The sequence below is a fragment of the Amphiura filiformis genome, chromosome 1 (genome assembly GCF_039555335.1).
Source record: "Amphiura filiformis chromosome 1, Afil_fr2py, whole genome shotgun sequence".
NCBI classification, from domain to species: domain Eukaryota; kingdom Metazoa; phylum Echinodermata; class Ophiuroidea; order Amphilepidida; family Amphiuridae; genus Amphiura; species Amphiura filiformis.
This window is the reverse complement of record NC_092628.1, coordinates 68,074,710-68,092,387: the sequence shown is the minus strand read 5'-3', so window position 1 is coordinate 68,092,387 and position 17,678 is coordinate 68,074,710. Positions and strand designations below refer to the sequence as shown.

The window sequence follows — 17,678 nt, the reverse complement described above, 5'->3', positions numbered from 1 at the left end:
AATACCATAAGATACTTGAAAAATAAAATATGATAATCAGATATTTTAATAGCTTTAACTACTTGTTTTTATACTCATATTTTTACCACGAAATCAATCAATTAGCGTTCCTGTTATGCAAAAACTCTTTTTATAATTTAGCCACAAAAATAAGTAAAAAATCAGCAAATACCGCTCTATAAATTTTGATATATTTATTAATATTTCATAAAAAAAAAAAAATAACTTAAAATGTAAAATTACCATAGCAATATTTATTTACAAATATACTAGGGAATTATTCAAAGACTCAACACCATGAACTGGTAACACTGAAGCTTATCCTCGTCCTTTTCCTATAATCTCTGTGTGGCGTTTGCACATAGTGAGTAAAAAGTGTAATTTACAGATGAAAATATGGCCAATTTCTTTCAAGATTTTTAATATAGACTTAGTGTAACAATTGTTCAACCAATAAAGAACACTATTTCAAAATAAGAATGGTATGTGGGCTCTCAAATTTGGTGAAAATTGCATGGGATTTCAAGCGGGGCTTGCACATCATCCACATGTTCATGATGTTGCATCCACATGATGATTGGCATTGCAGTTACAGTCGGCGTAGCACGTGTGAATGTTCAATCATTGTCAATGCAATGGAAAATGTATTGGGCATGTGGGCATGGTCATTGTGGTGGGTGGAGTTTGGTCCCATGGCATGGAGTGGTGTATCACATCAGTGTAAACCAGACAGGGTCTAATTCTGCATAAAACCGGGCAACGTTATTTCTATAGATCTGCTGCGCATTCAAATTGCATTGACCATTGTATTGCATCGTAATTTCATTTGTGTCTATGCTAATTATGTTTACACAACATGAACTCACGTGTTTTCAAGCAAATTCGCCAATAATAGGTGATCAAAAGCGATCGGAATGTTACAAAAGTACAGATCGCATTCAGCTTACTTCATATGAGATGATCTTTGGAAAAATACGGCATAATTTGTCTTGGTGTTTGCGGAATGCCATGCAGTAAAATATTAATACGTTGCGGCAATTCATGATTGACAACTAACAATCGGCGTGTCCTTCGTATCCTCCACTGTCAATTTCTTATCCACTCACTAATCCTCACAAAAGCTTTGTGTTGATTACGTAATGTGTGGAGGCAAATTGCAATAAGTACAATGAAATAATGCGTAGGGCGGGCTCCGAGGCGGGTGGCTTCTTCATCTTACGTAACAGTATTGTTCTCAAAAAAAAACCCGGAAGCTTGTCGTTTGGAGCTCTAGCTGAAATACAGCAAGATAATGTAAGATAGTAAATGTAAACCTGTATTTTAGCTAGAGTATCTCGAGCTAGTGTAAACAGCCCAATAAATTTCATGATTTCTGTAACAACTTTTTGTGTTTTAGAAGCTGATTTAAAATAAACATGTCAAAAAATTTGGTATCAGTTACTATAGTGGGAATTCCAATTGAATGAACGCAGCTTTTAATAGCGTGACGAATTTTTGCGTCCACTGCGTGATGTACGCCAGCGTGTGCGACTGTGCGTGAGTAACGCAAAGTGAATCAACCATGCCAACGCACTCATGATTGGTTAGCATTGTATCCAAGGTCGTGCGTTCGCGTTGTAGTTTGAAATACGCGATATACGATCGCGGTTGGATCGAGTGCAGCTGTTGAAAGCTGCGTTCATTCAATTGGAATTCTTACTACATGTATAGTATCACTGCACTCCACTGGAAAAATATTAAGTGAATTTATCCTCATTCATGTCATTTGAGGATTGTCAATGACTACAATTTTTTTCTGTAATTTTTCCCCAGAAAGGGTGTACTGAAATGGTTGTTTTCAGGTTATAAATATAATATTTAGGACACCTTCACAAATTTGTATCACTGCACTGGAGAACATGGAGAAAGAGAAACAAAAAAGAAAACCAGCAACAGTGACAGTGTTAGATTCAGAGCTCTCAATTTAGAAGTAAATGAACTTGAAGTTACCCTCATTTGAAGATTAGAACTACATGTAGTTGATGAGACTATCTAATTTTTTCCTGTCAGTACTAAAAGTGTACTGTACTAACATTGGCAATTTCAGAATTTCAGGTTTACTTATGAGCAACTAAACAAATGTGGTAGCACTACCGGAAAAGAATAGAAAAGGAAAACAAGTGAAGTGGAGGCTTGCATGTACATAAGAATGAAATGTTTTTAAAAGAAAAGAAATAAAAAATGTAAAGCTAAGGGACGACATTTGAAACAAATGAGGAAAGAAAAATTATGAGAGAGAAAAAGAATAAATAAAAATGAAAAAAAAAAATATAGAAAAAGGAAAGGAAAAAATTCAAAGAAAATACACGAGGGAAAACAGGAGGAAATAGAATGAAAAGAAAAATGAGTTCAATAAAAGGAAAAAGTAATGAAAGAAAGACAATTGTTGAAAGAAAATATATGTTGGGAGAAAAAAAGAAAGAAAAAAGTTGAAAGAAAATTTAAGAGAGAGATAGGAAAAAAAATCGGAATTTTTTTCATTGATAAAGTACATTATTGCCAATTTGTTAAAACAGTGCTAAGAAAGAAGTCAAAAATAGTGGTTGGGAGATTAGCGCACTGGCAGTGCTGCTGGGACTAGCAGGTTCAGGCCCACGCACTCCCGGGAAAGAAAAAGATAAAAGGCCGCTAGCCTGTTGCATGATCCCGGTGTACTGACAAATCTGACACATTTTTCCGACACCTGTTTCTCAGGTATTGCATACGCAAACTTCCCACTTTCTCAGAAATTGATCATCAATTCATCCTCACTGGGCTGTTATGAAACGTGTTTTTACTTCTAATACCAAAACCACTAGTGCAATTTACCTAAAAACTTGGGAATTGGATTATTTTGGTACAGGCCTCAATGTGAGGTACAAAACACAACACAAAAAATCTGATCACCTACCTTTCGAGGGCCTCCCTCGCCAAATTTTTAGAAAGTCTGGACAATATAGAATACAGTCAAAAGGTTGGACAATTTTGTATGAGCTTATTTTGGATGCCCATTCTATCCAATATGGCCTACTTCAAATCTCTCTAGTCGTCTCGCTTTGTCTAAAACTAAACTAAGGACAGGAAAATGCACAATGCACAAAAAAAGCCAACAATCGTGCATTTTGGGTACAATTGCGCATTATAGGTCCAACCGCAAATTTTAAGATTTGACCAAAATAACCATGTTTCAAGTACTCATTTCAAAAAACCTGAGGTTTTCACTAAAATCAAAGAATCCATATGATCTGCATTCTGTATTCTTCAACGTAATCCATGTTTAAAAAAGTATAGAAATATAGGCTATCACAAAAATTGCAAGAAAATATATATAGAAGAAAAACAGTTAAAAATTTTAATATTGCATTTAAACTTTTTTTGGGAAAAATAACACATTTTGGTAAAAAATGGGCAAATTGCGCATTTTCAAAAACTGGCGGGCGCATTTTACGCTCAAAAAAAGAGCATTCCCTTTGCTTAAACTAAGCGAAGTTTCTTGTTTTCTTTTTTATCAGGTTGATCACCGTCACTTACTCCGATCAACAGCACAATGTCAGGAGGTTTGGATATCCTCTCCCTCAAGGAGGATGACGTGACCAAGTTTTTGGCCTGTGGCACTCACCTGGGTGCTAACAATGTCGACTTTCAGATGGAACAGTACATGTACAAGCGCAAACCTGATGGTAAGCTATACTCGCATGTTAAGCCCGCACTGACTGCTGTCAGAATTATAGCTAAAGTTGAATTTATTGTTTAAATATTTTTGGACACTTATATTTTTAGGAAGTTATTTCTGTATCTTGTCTGTTTTGCTAATATTTTTGTATTCCCTCTGCAGGTGGCTACATCATCAATCTGCGTAAGACTTGGGAGAAGATCATGCTTGCAGCACGTACCATTGTTGCCATCGAGAACCCAGCAGATATCTGTGTCATCTCTGCCAGGGCTTATGGCCAGGTAAATAAAAAAGAGTTGTGATTTTGATTTTTGTTAATTATTACACTTACAGAAGATCCATACAGGGACTAACAAATATGATATGTGTGAATGTTTGTGCATGTAAATGTATGCAGCATAAGGATGCTGTGGTGGAGGGGGAGGGGTAGTGAGCAGTAAAAATTGTTTTGTTTTTAGAAAAGTAAGCATTTAAAAGAACAATTAACCGTATATGGTGCCTGAAACCAGAACTTTATGTCCTATTTGCCTCCAACAAAAAGATTGTACTTTATGATGAAATAGGTTCACATTTTTTCCAGGATACTTCATTTTAAAGTTCTCTTAAACCATAATCTAGATTTTAAACATTAATTCTTAGATTCATGTTCTATTCCATTACTTGTAGCGTGCCATTTTGAAGTTTGCTCACCACACCGGAGCAACTCCAGTTGCTGGACGCTTCACCCCAGGTACATTCACTAACCAGATCCAGGCAGCTTTCCGTGAGCCTCGTCTTCTGCTGGTCACCGATCCCAGAATTGATCACCAGTCTGTCACTGAAGCTTCATATGTGAACATCCCCATCATTGCTCTGTGTAACACAGACTCTCCACTGAAGCATATTGATGTCGCTATTCCTTGCAACAACAAGGTAAGTTGTCTTAGGATTATCACAATGACGGTTGTAACTGAGAATATGTTTGCAGTGAATCGATCAACTTGATTGTGAAGGAGTTTTTTGCTAAAACCACATCTCACTATTTTGAAATAGTTTGATTTGGTTTGGTGAGAGTTTGATTGAAAATAATGATTAGGTGAAACAATGAACATTCATGGTCTGTTCTAAAATCAGCAACATTTAAGTGTTTTCATACTTTGATACAAGTTCATTTTAAATTTGCAGGGTGCCCATTCCATTGGTCTTATGTGGTGGTTGTTGGCACGTGAGGTATTGAGGCTTCGTGGTACCATCAGCCGTGAGATGCCATGGGATGTCATGGTAGATCTCTACTTCTACAGAGATCCAGAGGAGGTGAGTTAGCTTTTGTACAATGGAAAGAATATTTGCATTTGGTGAAAGATGGAATGTACCATTTGCCTCAAGTGTTGATTGGAACATTCCATTTTTTGCCTTGGCAGGAAAATATCGTTACCATTTACAGTTATTCAGTCAGTCAAACATGGACAAGACCTTCCTTGATAGATGTGACCCATAAAAGTGTGCATCATGTGGTAGATGGAAAAAAATCTTGTGATTGTTACCTCTTTGAAGTCTTAAGGCTACAGTGCACCATCAGTAAGGTTTTGTTTTCTGCTTGCTCCAATACAGCAACCTGTGTAAAAAAATTGGAAGATAAATCCATAGCAATACCCAAGCTTCTATATGAACAAGAAAGTATATTGTTATTTCGACAGAAATTGCTGGAGACTCTTAGAAATGATCATCACCTTTTGATAATGAGTGTAACATCATTTTGTTGTCATTTGTAGGCTGAGAAAGAAGAGCAAGAAGCTCGTGAGAAGGCATTGGCCAAGGAGGAGAATGTGCCAGCACCATATGCTGACCAGTGGGGTGCTGATGGCGGCGCTGTACCTGCTGTTGCTGCAACGCAAGAAATGCCGGAGGTTACTGATGTGAGTATACAACTATTTGTCAATATTTGAGTTAAATACATAAATCGGTGACATTAAAGCAATAATGTGTAGTTTCCATAAATAATAGATTCTTGCTTTGTTTTCCACAAAATATTAGTCACTGTCCACATTGTGCCCCCAATTTCTAGCTGAACAAATGGAAGTGAAAGGAGAATATCTATTTCATCCCAGCACCTATATTTATCATCAATGCGTGTATTTCGCTATTCGTTATTGAGCCAAGTTTAACACAGCCGGGATGTATATAAATAAGACATATAATAAAGACGAATAATGATATATATGCACAGTTTATAAGTCGATGATTTATGCACAAGACGTTTCAGCCATCATTCGATTGGTGAACAAAACCGGATCCCGGGTTTATTATAAAAGCACTTCTTGCTTAGTCTTTCACATGGTATTTTAGTACACCATTGGGCATTACAATTGTGCAAAAAAGATTGAGTTCAAGAAAATTGAGGGTGTCCCTGTGGCCTGTGGAGCAAACCACACATTTTGGTTTTAATGTAGCATACCCAATATATCCTCTGCATGTTATGTTGATCCCTAATCCAGCAATCCTAAACATTATTATTGGGTGTATGGCCAAATTGTATGGCAATATTGGGACATGCATGTAGATTGTTGATGTCACTGATACAATTGAAATAATTACTATGAAATGATGTGAATGTAATGACCAACAACAACTTCACCAGTTAGTTACCTTGTTTGTCAGTGAGTTTCAGTGTGTTCTCAGAAAATTTGGAGAAAATATAATCACTAAAATGAACACAAGTTTGTCTATACAGTAGAAACTCATTAACACAAAGTTTTGCGGAATTCAAGTTTTACTTCTTGTTATCAGGAGTTTGTGTTATCCAGTTCTAATAACATGTGAAATGTATGCTTGGGAATGTAAAACATACTTCTTGTTATCAGGAACTTCATGTTAACGAGTTGCCACTGTATTTAATCCAGCTGCAACCAACACTTTAATGTATGTACCAAACATTTAAGTAACCCGTCCATATTATGAACTTGACTAACTTGCCACTAAATATGTTCCTTTTTTTTGTTTTCCCCTCTCTTAATCCACCAGTGGGCAGCAGAGTCTGTGCCTGTACCCAGTGTACCCATCCAGTCTGGCACCTTCCAACCAACTGAAGACTGGGCCTCTGAACCACCCAAGGATTGGTCTGCTGGCACTGCACCTACTGCACCAGCTGCAGCAGTAACAGCAGCACAACCACCACCACCAACAACACAGGATTGGGCGTCTCAACCACCACCATCTGGTGGTGAATGGGGTGGTAGCAACAGTGCACAGGAATGGTAGAAAGCTTGATATGAACAGCCCCTCAAAACTAGTGCTTATGCATCTTTCTTAAGTATCAAAGTGCATTTGAATAACATTCATACTTTTCAGACTTGTAAGATTTGTTTCAGCTTTTATTGTAGAAGTTCTATAATTAAGCAGACACTTCATATGCTTACTACTAGATGATCCAGAAAACAACACAAAACATAGTAAAATTGGCTGTCAAAAGCTGTGAATTAAACTAATTCACAAAGGTAACAATCATGATGATGATGATAATAATGCATCATAGGTAATGTCTTGTGAATATCAGCGTAGATAAAAGATCTATGTTGTCCGATTCGGTGTACTCAATGAGTGTACAGAGTGTTATGATGTGTAATACTCAGAATGACAAATGCATCATTTTTTGAATGAATTTGGCATAGATAATGAAGATCTGTGCTGCATGATTCAGTATTGTAATCTACAATACAGTATTGTGATAAACAATACTAGAGTATTGCGATGTGTGATACTCGAGAAATTATGATGCGTTTCATTTTTAAGATCAGCATAGATAATGAAGATCTGTGCTGTATGAATTGGTGCTTACAATGTGCAGTGCTAGTACTGCAGACACAATTCATTTGATGCATAATACGACACAAGTTAGTCATTTGCACTTTGATATTAAAAGTTACAGCTAACTTTACTTAAAAGCTTAACTTTACTTAAAATCCACAGCTTGGGTTTGAACAAATCCTTGCTGTGGTGATGATGATGATGATGATGAAACTGAAAAAGTACCCTTAAAATAAATAAAAAATGTAAAAAAAAAAAACCTTTTCACTAGAAAGATGCATGTGTGCTTTGTGATCGGCCATTGGCCAAGAATTTAAAATGTCAATCAACCTGAGGAAGATATTGCTTGATAGCGATATCCTGTGAAACATTGCCTATTATTAAAGAAAAATAAACATGGCAATTTGAAGAATTATATCAGATTGTGTCCTGTCTCATTTAATTATGTTGGTGTTGCCTAGTGTGATGCTTGGTAGGGACTTTCTTTAATTGGGGAAACAAACAAGGTTTCTTCTAAAATCCTATTGATCTAAGTATATTTGTTTTAAGTTAGTTTGATCCTGGAGTTAATCCAGTACTCCCCTGCGCTGCAACCCAACCACAGGGTGATGATCTTTATAGTGCACTGCCAGACCCACAAGGCCACACACTTTACAGTGTGGCTGATCATTCCATAAATTAATCATTCTAAGGATGGGCAGTGCAATCTACCTACATCACCACCGCAGCTGAGATCAGCTCCCCAAGTTTTATACTGGTATACAGGGTGCACAACTCCCCCAAAAATACAACACGTCATTGCGTTCAGTCAATGGTTCATTATGTAAAAAAATAGACCGTTTTAAACTTGCGGTTTCGCCATTATGCACTATGTATGGGAGAGCCTCGAACTGGCAGCATACATGAATGGGAATTGAACTAGTCATAACGTTCTGTGTAAGGTTACATAATTCTTCCTTTCATGTATGCTGCCAGTTCGAGGCTCTCCCGCACATAGTGCATAATGGCGGAACGTGCAAGTAGCTTAATAGGAGTTAACTCTCAAACAAATTATACAGCAGGCCAGGCCTATATAATTCATGTGTTTGTTAAAGAAAACCTGACTGCTATGGGCTCCGCTGCAACTTTCAAAACGGCCTCTTTTCTTACATAATCAACCATTGTGACTGAACGCAATGTGTGGCGCTATAAATTGGTCCACATGGGTAAAACAAAGAGGGATATGCATATCTTTTTACATTTCGTAAAATATTCAACTTATTTTAACAAGTATTAGGGGGAACATCAAAGTTGTGCACCCTGTAGACAAGGAAAGTAAGTAAGATACTTGTCTTGAAATTAGTAAAAGTTAATTAAACTTAATGGGAAGTGCCATTATCAATAGGTGACAAGTGAAATAACAATATTTCTTTCTAAATTATATTGATGAATGTACACTTGTCTCCAGTAGTTTGAACAATATCATAAATAGATAAATCATTGGATGTATTGATTGTCCTACGCTGCAACCCAAGTGAAGAAGATTGATAATTTAATGAAAGGGCATTAATTCTGGTCGAATAGAGTACGTACATAACATTCCTTGTCGGTTCCCACAGACCCATCACCCCGGGAATACCCACCAAAAAACTGATGTGCCTCTGGGGCGTTAATTGGGTTGAAAATGGCAACAGGGGTACTAAAATTTAGTGTCCCATCAGAGTATCAATTTTCTTCATTTTGAAGGACATTGGTAAAACTTTTACAGTAAGTGGTCCAATTAGCAGCCCTGCTCTTAAATAATTCACTTGACAAGGCAAAACTGGAAATTACCAGCAGTGTCCGAAATAAGGAAAATATGGAGGTTGTCGCGAGGACAACTAAAGCATGAATTCTGCTTGTCCTCAAAACATTTTGGTTGTCCACAAAATATATATGTTATGTTTTTGAGTGCAATTAGAATCCAAATAGTGGTTGTCCAGGGGTAAGTACATAGCTCATTTATGGTTGTTCCCAGTGATTTTTGGTCTGGACAAGAGGATAAGTGCTTATTTCGAACACTGATTACCAGTGTATCTGAATTTTGAAGTCAAAATAATATTAAAGCCAGAAATTTAAGACAGGTCATGTTATTTATTTAGACATGTGACGGGCTTGTATGTGTATGTGGGGGGTACATAATTGCAACATCAAAAATTCTGTAGGGTGCCTATTATTTTTGTTAAAAGTCCATAAAATTAGAAGTGATAAATAGAGGGTCAACTCCATGGAAATATCCGCAATGTAGATATTGATCAATATAGTTTTCTTTTGTCTCGCCTGATAAGGCAGGAGACTATATAATCACTTTTCCGTATGTAGGGATGTGTGTGTATTGTACAGGGTGTCCCAGAATGATTTATACCCTGTTTGAACAAAATATCAAAAATATATAGTCAACAGTGTATCTAATCTTAATAAGTGCAATACAATGACACGCATGTCTCCTACTTATTCTGAGACTTTCAAGGAAATAGCTTGATTCGTTTTAGCTTGACATTGCTATTACTGAAAATGGATGAAAACTGCATGTGTGTAATTTACAGTGCAAAGGCCTAAAGACATGGATCTTTTATCACCATCGTCAAGCCGCACTGTGCAATATATTGGAGAAATCCTACATTCTTTTATAGGAAATACACCAAATTTGGCACAGATGCAGAGCTTACAATGCTAAATAATTCTTGATATCGGATTAAGCCACACATTTCAATACCGTAAACGTTCGCCTAATGGCGCACATGGGCTCCATTGCTTTGGGGTAAATTTCATGAGCAAATTGAGAGCTCCCTCCTCCGAAATCCCAACAAGAATTAAAGGGTACGTGCCCTTATTTGCTGGTGGGATTTTTATGGGAGGGCACTTTCAGATTGTGCCTAAAATTCCAGTCATGTCAAGGCAGCCCATAGCGCCATTAGGCGAACGTTTACGGTATGACATCAGATATTTAGGTTGAAAACATACTTTTTATGCGATTTTTACCCAAAAATGTCATTATTACAGAGGATAACTTCCTCAAGGATCCTCTGCAGTAAATGTTAATCTTTTCTCGAACGACGAATCTTTTCTATACCTTCTCTTTATGAAAAATCCGTCTCTGCCAGCATTTCAAATGATGAAACTCACACACCGCAATAATTGTCTTCAAAACTGTCGCCAAAAGAATATTTAAAGGTCACTCAAGCGTAGCAAATATACAAGGATTGCTTCGTAACATCATAAATAAACGATAGCAAATATACTGCATAATATTTTCCAAATATTAAACTTTGTGCTGAACGGTTATTAATTTCACAAATTTTCAAAAATAGGTTGCTTTGTCAAAACTTGGAATTTGCCATTTTTATGCAATCTTCTCTAACTTCTACTAAAAACATCAAATTTTTAAAATCTAAAAAATCTGAGAAAGCTAGATTTATGTAGAACTTTAAATGCAAAACAATACGACCAATAGAAATGCTATTCATACCTAAAAAATTCCATCTTTCCTGGTATAAATCATTCTGGGACACCCTGTATGTGACAAATTTGGTTAAAGTTTTGATTAAATGCTCTCAGATAAATAGTTCAAATCCTATTGCAAGGAAACTTGGGCCATAGATGAAGTATGGAGGTCTTTATGTTATGAAGTTGTGTCTCATAATTTCAAGGTCACCATAGGTCATTTGAGGTCAAATGTTTTCTTGAAATTTGGATTAAGTTGCTCTCAGGCTATGTATTTCGGCGTATCGAGCTGCAATTTTGAACAGTGATAGGGGCAAGTGTGTCAAGCTGCTCAGTGATGGGGGAAAATTATTTGGAGATCCGTATGGGGTACAGTGACACAACTTGGTGGGGAGTAGCGCGACCAGAGGTTTTCGACCCGATTAGATTTCAGGTCATCCGGGGTCACCCAGGGGTCATCTGAGATCAAATTACTAAAAACTGTCATATGGGCATGAAACTTGGTGGATACAGTCAACATTTAGAGTCAAATTTTTAGGTCATTTCAGGGTCACCCATGGGTCATCGGAGGTCAAGTTACTAAAAACTGTTGTATGGGCATGAAACTTGGTGGGTACAGTCAACAGTTGGTCAAATTTTTGGAAGATCATTTTGGGGTCATCTGAGGTCACCTAGGGGTCAGCTGAGGTCAAATTACTAAAAACTGTCACATGGGCATGAAACTTGGTGGGTACAGTCAACATTTAGAGCCACATATTTGGAAGGTCATTTCAAGGTCAAGGGGTCAGATAAGGTCAAAGTAAAACTATCTTATGGGCATGGAACTTTGAGGGTACAGTCAACATTTAGAGCCAAGTTTTTGGAAGGTCATTTAGGGGTCATAATGGGTTGTTGCAGGTTCATTTACTTCTACCAAAAGTAATTATGAAAGCAAGCGGTCACAAAAGCAGGCGAGACTCGTGGTTCGAGAACCGCCTTGTTTAAAAAGTTGCAAACAAACCATACAGCACACAAATGATATAATTTATCATTAGATAAGTTTTTATTCTCTTCATAAAGAATACTGTACAGAGAAAGTTATTTACCACTTAGGTTAAGTATTATATCCTTTATTTATTCCTTTGTATTATTAAATAGTATGTGCTTTATATAAATACACATATGACATATCAACAAAGTCAGCAAAATCTTGGTCTCTCTATACCTACCAGCCCGCGGCTACAACTACAAGATGTCAGATATTCAAGTATTTCCAGCAGGGCTCATGTTACATCTTTCATCAGTTTCCTTGTAAGCCCATCACAGAGATCATTGCAGTGCTTTACAACTTGCTGATCAGCATTGGATATTATTCAAATATTTTAGGGAGTAGATGATTCAAGTTTTGTGTAATGAGAGCCTTTAGTTGAGATGTTACTTCTGGGGCCCTGTTCTGGGACTCAAATTCATGACCAGACGCCAGACAAGTACCAACCTTTTCAAATCAACATTGGAAACGTCGGAAAACCAGGTCGCATGCACCAGGTGCATATGATATGTGTCATAATAGCATCACATAAATTGACATGCGCTTACGCAAAGCGCAACTAGCGTGAGCGCTGCGCCCAACAGCTGTGTGGTGATCCAGAATTATAAACTGAGTCATCAGAAACAAACAGGTCTCTTCCAAAAACATTGATTTAAAAAGGTCCATGTGACAGGGTAAAAATTAAGTTACCCAGGTGTTTACAACTCAACTGCCCTACAGAGCTTACAGAAAAAGAACAATACTCCCAATTATTTTGAGGCAGAGGCAATAAAAACCAAATAACCCACATACCGTAAGAACATTTGCACATATAACAAAAAAGTTATATACTTCCCTTATTATAAATATTGAAGACAGTAGCAAATGTTTGTATTTGGTAACATAATTATATCAGTACCCATTTCTCAATTTATATCTGTACCCTCTCATGGTCAGTATTACCATACTTAGTATGAGTGCAAGACATTTGAAGGGACACTTAAGGCCTAAAAAAAGGTATGACTCAGAAGAAAATGAAAAATACATATTTTAAAAGCTGAAGTGGTCTTCTGAGACATATCTTTATTTGTTTTTGCCTCATTTTTACTTTTGCTACACTCTGATGAGCAAAAACAAAACAAGCAAGTACGTATTTGGCATATTTTGATTCCAAAACAAAATATGGCTGCAACTAGCCCCGGTTGGACGTTTGAAGTTACCCAAACAAAATATCAATGCAACTAGCCCGTTGAGCATTTTGAAGTTGCCAAAATAAAAGATTACTGTAACTAGTCCAGTTAGGGGTTTGAAGTTGCCAAAACAAAATATTGATGCAACTAGCCCGGTTGGGCATTTCAGCTAGCCCGGTTGTGCATTTGGAGTTGCATTATCAGGACACAATCAACAACCTAAAATTGCCACTATTCAAGTGCTGTGATCACCATGGTCATAGACTGTTTATATAAATTATATGTGTGTCTGTGTGGGCACAGGGTGTGTAGGTATGTGTTGAGTACCAATTACAAGCTGACAAATAATTCAACTAGAGAATGTATATTCCACTATAGGTACATCTCTCTTCAGTTTGTCAAGTCGGTTTTTGAAATCTAGTTGAGTCAGGACTCATTACTTTACTTTTTGAGATAAGTATGACTCAGTGTCAATTGTGCCCTACATGTACTAGTGACCTGAGTTTGATGTTAGTTACAACTCCACCTCTATTGTGTCCTATATACAGTGACCTTACACAACTTTTCATAATTTAGTGACTCACCACCAGATCTGAGTGAGTCATGTGTGACACATACTCATAAAAAGCCAAAAATGGAAATACAACAATGGACAGACAAAGAATAATGCTACAAATAAAATCTTATACTGTACAGATATTAAATAAAAATGAGTTGTCCCATTCTGTGGTACACAGTTCATACATTCACAGAATTAGAAACTTAAAACTCAAAATTATATAGATATAGTATACTTCTTAAAAGTATAAATAAACTCTGAATAGTTCAAATTATGAAATACAGAACCGTTTCTTACAATACATTTATCACAAAATAAACAAAATAGACAATGGGTTTGAAACATATTCACACAATGGGTGTATGTATTGGTTCTTACTGTCACAAATGTTTGACATTTGCAAATACATGTGATGTGAATGCCGTGCAAGGTAAGGCGAAGCATATTGGTTGGCATGATGTCATTCGCGTTCGCCATGATGTGATGTCATTGACTATAGATCACTTTATCGCATTGGTTTTTTGGCTGTTCTCACATCCACTGACAGGAAGAGAAAGCTTTCTGTTGCACTCACTGGAGGAAATTGTTAACATGCTGTATAATAAATACCTCCCGGTGAAACATTCCAACAGGTGAATTCCACATAGGGAACCAACTTCCAATAATTACCAAAAGAAAAGAAAAGGCAAATTGATATTTTGTACATGGCAAATATTGACAGGAACTGAAAGGCCATGTACAAACCAATTCCCCAGTAAGAAATGGGTAGGTGCAATAGATGGAACAACCCCAACTGAGAGAACAATGCAACTTTGCTTATCAAGCAAAAAGTGCTGGTAATTCAGAGCTTGATTCAAACACTCATATGCTACATCAAAACAAATGTGAAATATTAAAGGGGCATTTAAGTGATCCACAGCCTCATCCCCCACTTTTCCCCAAAAAGTTGAGATTTTTACACCACTGGATACCTCTGGCTACATAATGTTTATGTACCAAATATTTCTTGCAGATTAATTCGTTTAGCAAAAATATCGTCAAATTTGAATTACATTGTCTATGGAGCAGTGTAATACACATAATCATGCATAACTCGCAAACGCAAAATCGGAATCAACTGAAATTTTGGAAATAAGCTTTTTTCGTGGATATCTATTGAAAAATGTTATAAAAAGAGGATGCTAGGATCACGAAATCCTCCTTTAATGAAGATAATTAAATCTTTGCGAATCTGATTTGAAGTGTCATTCACTACATATTTTAAATCAATTTGACAAAACATTGTTCTATTTAGGTTTTTAAGACATGCTTATTTAATCAGACACATGCCTATTTAATCAGACACATACCTAAACCTCTTGGTTGAAAGATCTTTGTGTTTTAGCAGACTGACAATGACCATGGTGACATTCAATATGCAGCTTACCCTCCCCTCCCATATCCTTCAATGTTATAGAGTAAAAACCGTTGAACCAAAATGTACACATTCATGTCATGGTTTGTAGCATACTTTGCTATCAACATGTTGAAAATAACTGCAATTAATCAACTGAATACAATTTATGTTATATGATATTTCAACTGAATTTTATGACTTCTACTATACAAGCAACTTGACATGAATTTGTCCAAATCCATAATTCTTTTGACCCCACATAGAAATTTATAAGCGCCTTACTAAATATAATCTAATAATCAAGAGATTCAAAGCACACAATCATTGGTTTTATAAACACACAATTCAGTCATTCTGTGTAGACTCATTCATCTGGGCATGTGGAAATTAAGATTTAATGTAAATTTGTTCAACCAGATATACCGATTTTTGATGGAGGAGGTGATGTTGTGACTGAAACATTCTATCTTCAATCATCAATATGGTCACAACATTAGTTAGTCCGTCAAAATTAGGTATGTCTGGTTGACCAGGGGTGTATTTCACAAAACTTTTAACCCTTCCTAACTCATGTAACCATTCGTAAGTTAGAAATACCTTTTTTGTAGATGCAACTTTATGAAGGGTACCTGTTGTAAATCCCTACTACTTACGAAGGGTACCGATCATAATTCATTTTAGTGAAATGGATTTTACGACATGTCGTAAGTTAAAACTAAATATTGGTCCACTAATGAAATGTCCAAGTATTAAGCAGCAAACCATGATCAATAATTGGATGTTTTGCCTATAGTAGAGGAGGTAAGCAGACCAACTGATGGAGTAACAGGGTGACACATCCATGGGCAAAGCCTTACAGAGCCTCGGTGGTGACCGGATACCGAGACTTTGATGTAAAATAAAATAATAATTTTTTTTCACTTTTTTTCACACATTTCTTGCACATTTCATAGAAATGTCTAAATATTGAAGCCAATTTGAATTTTCATTAACACCCTCCTTGGGGGATTATGAAATGGCTATCTCACCACAGCCCTGGCTGCCAATTTTGGTCTGCTGTTAACCCCCTGGACTCTACTGGTCATCAGCATTTCTGATTGGTTGATAACTTGAAATGCTCATTTCAATTGCCAATTATGATTGGGCTTTAAATGGCTTTATGGTCAAACTTGCATTTGCACATTAACTTATTAATACCTTCCTTGATTGGTTCAAAATTTGAGACAATATTCATTTTGGCCAATCAGCATGTAGTTCTCACAGGGTTAACCTGAACCCGAGGACAGGTGCACTAGTGTGACATCCCTGTAATTGTCTGCAGAAAATATTTTTTGGCAATTTGACAAATTTTTGTCTAAAAATTATTAATATAAATGTTACTACTGAAACTATTGCCATTGAGTAGAATTAAATATTTCCCTACAAAGTCCTTATCAGAGTGACTTTTTAAGGAAATATTAAAATTATTGTATTCATACTTACAAACCTAGAGTACCAAGTATTTTCAAATAATATTGCTGTTTGTTATATTTCTGGCCATCACAAAAGAAAGAATAGTGAACATTGTACCGTGCAATATTAGCCTTGGTATTAATATTGAAACATTGCTTTGTGTTAATATCCCCCACCTTATGAATAAACATAATATATTTGATATACTATTTGTATCTAGTATTTTGTAATAAATTAACTGAAATACAATAAATTGCAAACACTGGAATGTTTGATATGTTCCAAACAAACTTACTGTGACTGAAACAAGGTTATACTCATGCTACAATAACTGCCTTCGTACTTTCAATTTTGTCCATGCAGTTCTCAAGAAGATCCTGGTACCTCAGGAATCTTTCCAAAACCCCTTTAACAAGTTTTAAAAAAAATAATCCTTTGTCATATATGGACTGAAAACCCCTTTAAAACTATCCAAATAAAATATATACAAGACCAAGGCAGGCATTGTAAATACATGTATGACTCTTGTTCCATTCACAATATTAATATGACTCATTATTGTCATCCAGGTTACCATCTGTAGTTCATCTTCTGGTAGTTGACTCTGTGTTTCATCACTTGAGATCCTCACCATCATCTTCCTCCTCCTCCTCCTCCTCTTCATCATTATCATCATCTTTGTCATCCGCTTCACCATCTTCTTGAATCTCTTTTAGGTCATCTGGACTCACTTCTTGGAAGCTGCTGTTGGTTAGAAAGCAAACAAATATGTCAAAATAAAATAAGTTGTCATTAAACAGCTAAATAAAATGTGGGTGTCCAATTTTACCATATAATATTTCAACCTTACAAACAGGTTAATTTTCCAAACATTCTTATTCCAAGTTTTGGGTTGAATTACTCCAGCAGTGTGGATATGAGAAGCACACAATGTATATTGCCATACAATACATATTTATACTGCACACATATCCACTCTGAAGGGTAGTACTCATGGCACCAACATGTAAACAAGACAGTGGCATATAGAGCAGTACATGTTATTTTGGCCGGTTTAGCTCAATCTTAAAATTTTACTGGAATTCTGATGCCAAAATCTAAATTTTGATTTGGTAAAGTGTGGAGGGGGGGGGATGAGA

The 17,678-nt window shown here is 36.3% G+C and overlaps 2 protein-coding genes across 6 annotated transcripts in view; one reads left to right on the top strand and one right to left on the bottom strand.

Annotated features, from left to right (window-relative positions):
• The first annotated feature begins 233 nt into the window (after positions 1-233).
• LOC140151845 (small ribosomal subunit protein uS2-like) lies at positions 234-7,891 on the top strand. Its single transcript, XM_072174173.1, has 7 exons — positions 234-364; positions 3,531-3,698; positions 3,854-3,972; positions 4,358-4,603; positions 4,856-4,984; positions 5,443-5,586; positions 6,692-7,891. The coding sequence occupies exons 2-7, from the start codon at positions 3,566-3,568 to the stop codon at positions 6,926-6,928; spliced, it is 1,008 nt and encodes a 335-aa protein (XP_072030274.1). The 5' UTR covers positions 234-364; positions 3,531-3,565; the 3' UTR covers positions 6,929-7,891.
• A 6,731-nt stretch (positions 7,892-14,622) lies between these two features.
• Positions 14,623-17,678, bottom strand: part of LOC140151775 (putative pyridoxal-dependent decarboxylase domain-containing protein 2) — a 40,812-nt gene continuing 37,756 nt past the window's right edge. Inside the window, exon 24 of one of the 5 annotated variants that reach the window (XM_072174129.1) lies at positions 14,623-17,283. In XM_072174129.1, the coding sequence (XP_072030230.1) occupies positions 17,154-17,283 (130 nt within the window). In that variant the 3' untranslated portion in view covers positions 14,623-17,153. The remainder of the gene's footprint in view (positions 17,284-17,678) is intronic. The other 4 variants (XM_072174136.1, XM_072174148.1, XM_072174156.1 and 1 more) reach the window with 4 other exon arrangements.

Coding starts and splice junctions, on each gene's coding strand:
- LOC140151845 (XM_072174173.1), top strand. CDS start 3,566: ATGTCAGGAGGTTTGGATATCCTCTCCCTCAAGGAGGATGACGTGACC. Junction 3,973..4,357: donor CTGCCAGGGCTTATGGCCAG/GTAAATAAAAAA, acceptor CATTACTTGTAG/CGTGCCATTTTGAAGTTTGC. Junction 4,985..5,442: donor TCTACAGAGATCCAGAGGAG/GTGAGTTAGCTT, acceptor TGTCATTTGTAG/GCTGAGAAAGAAGAGCAAGA.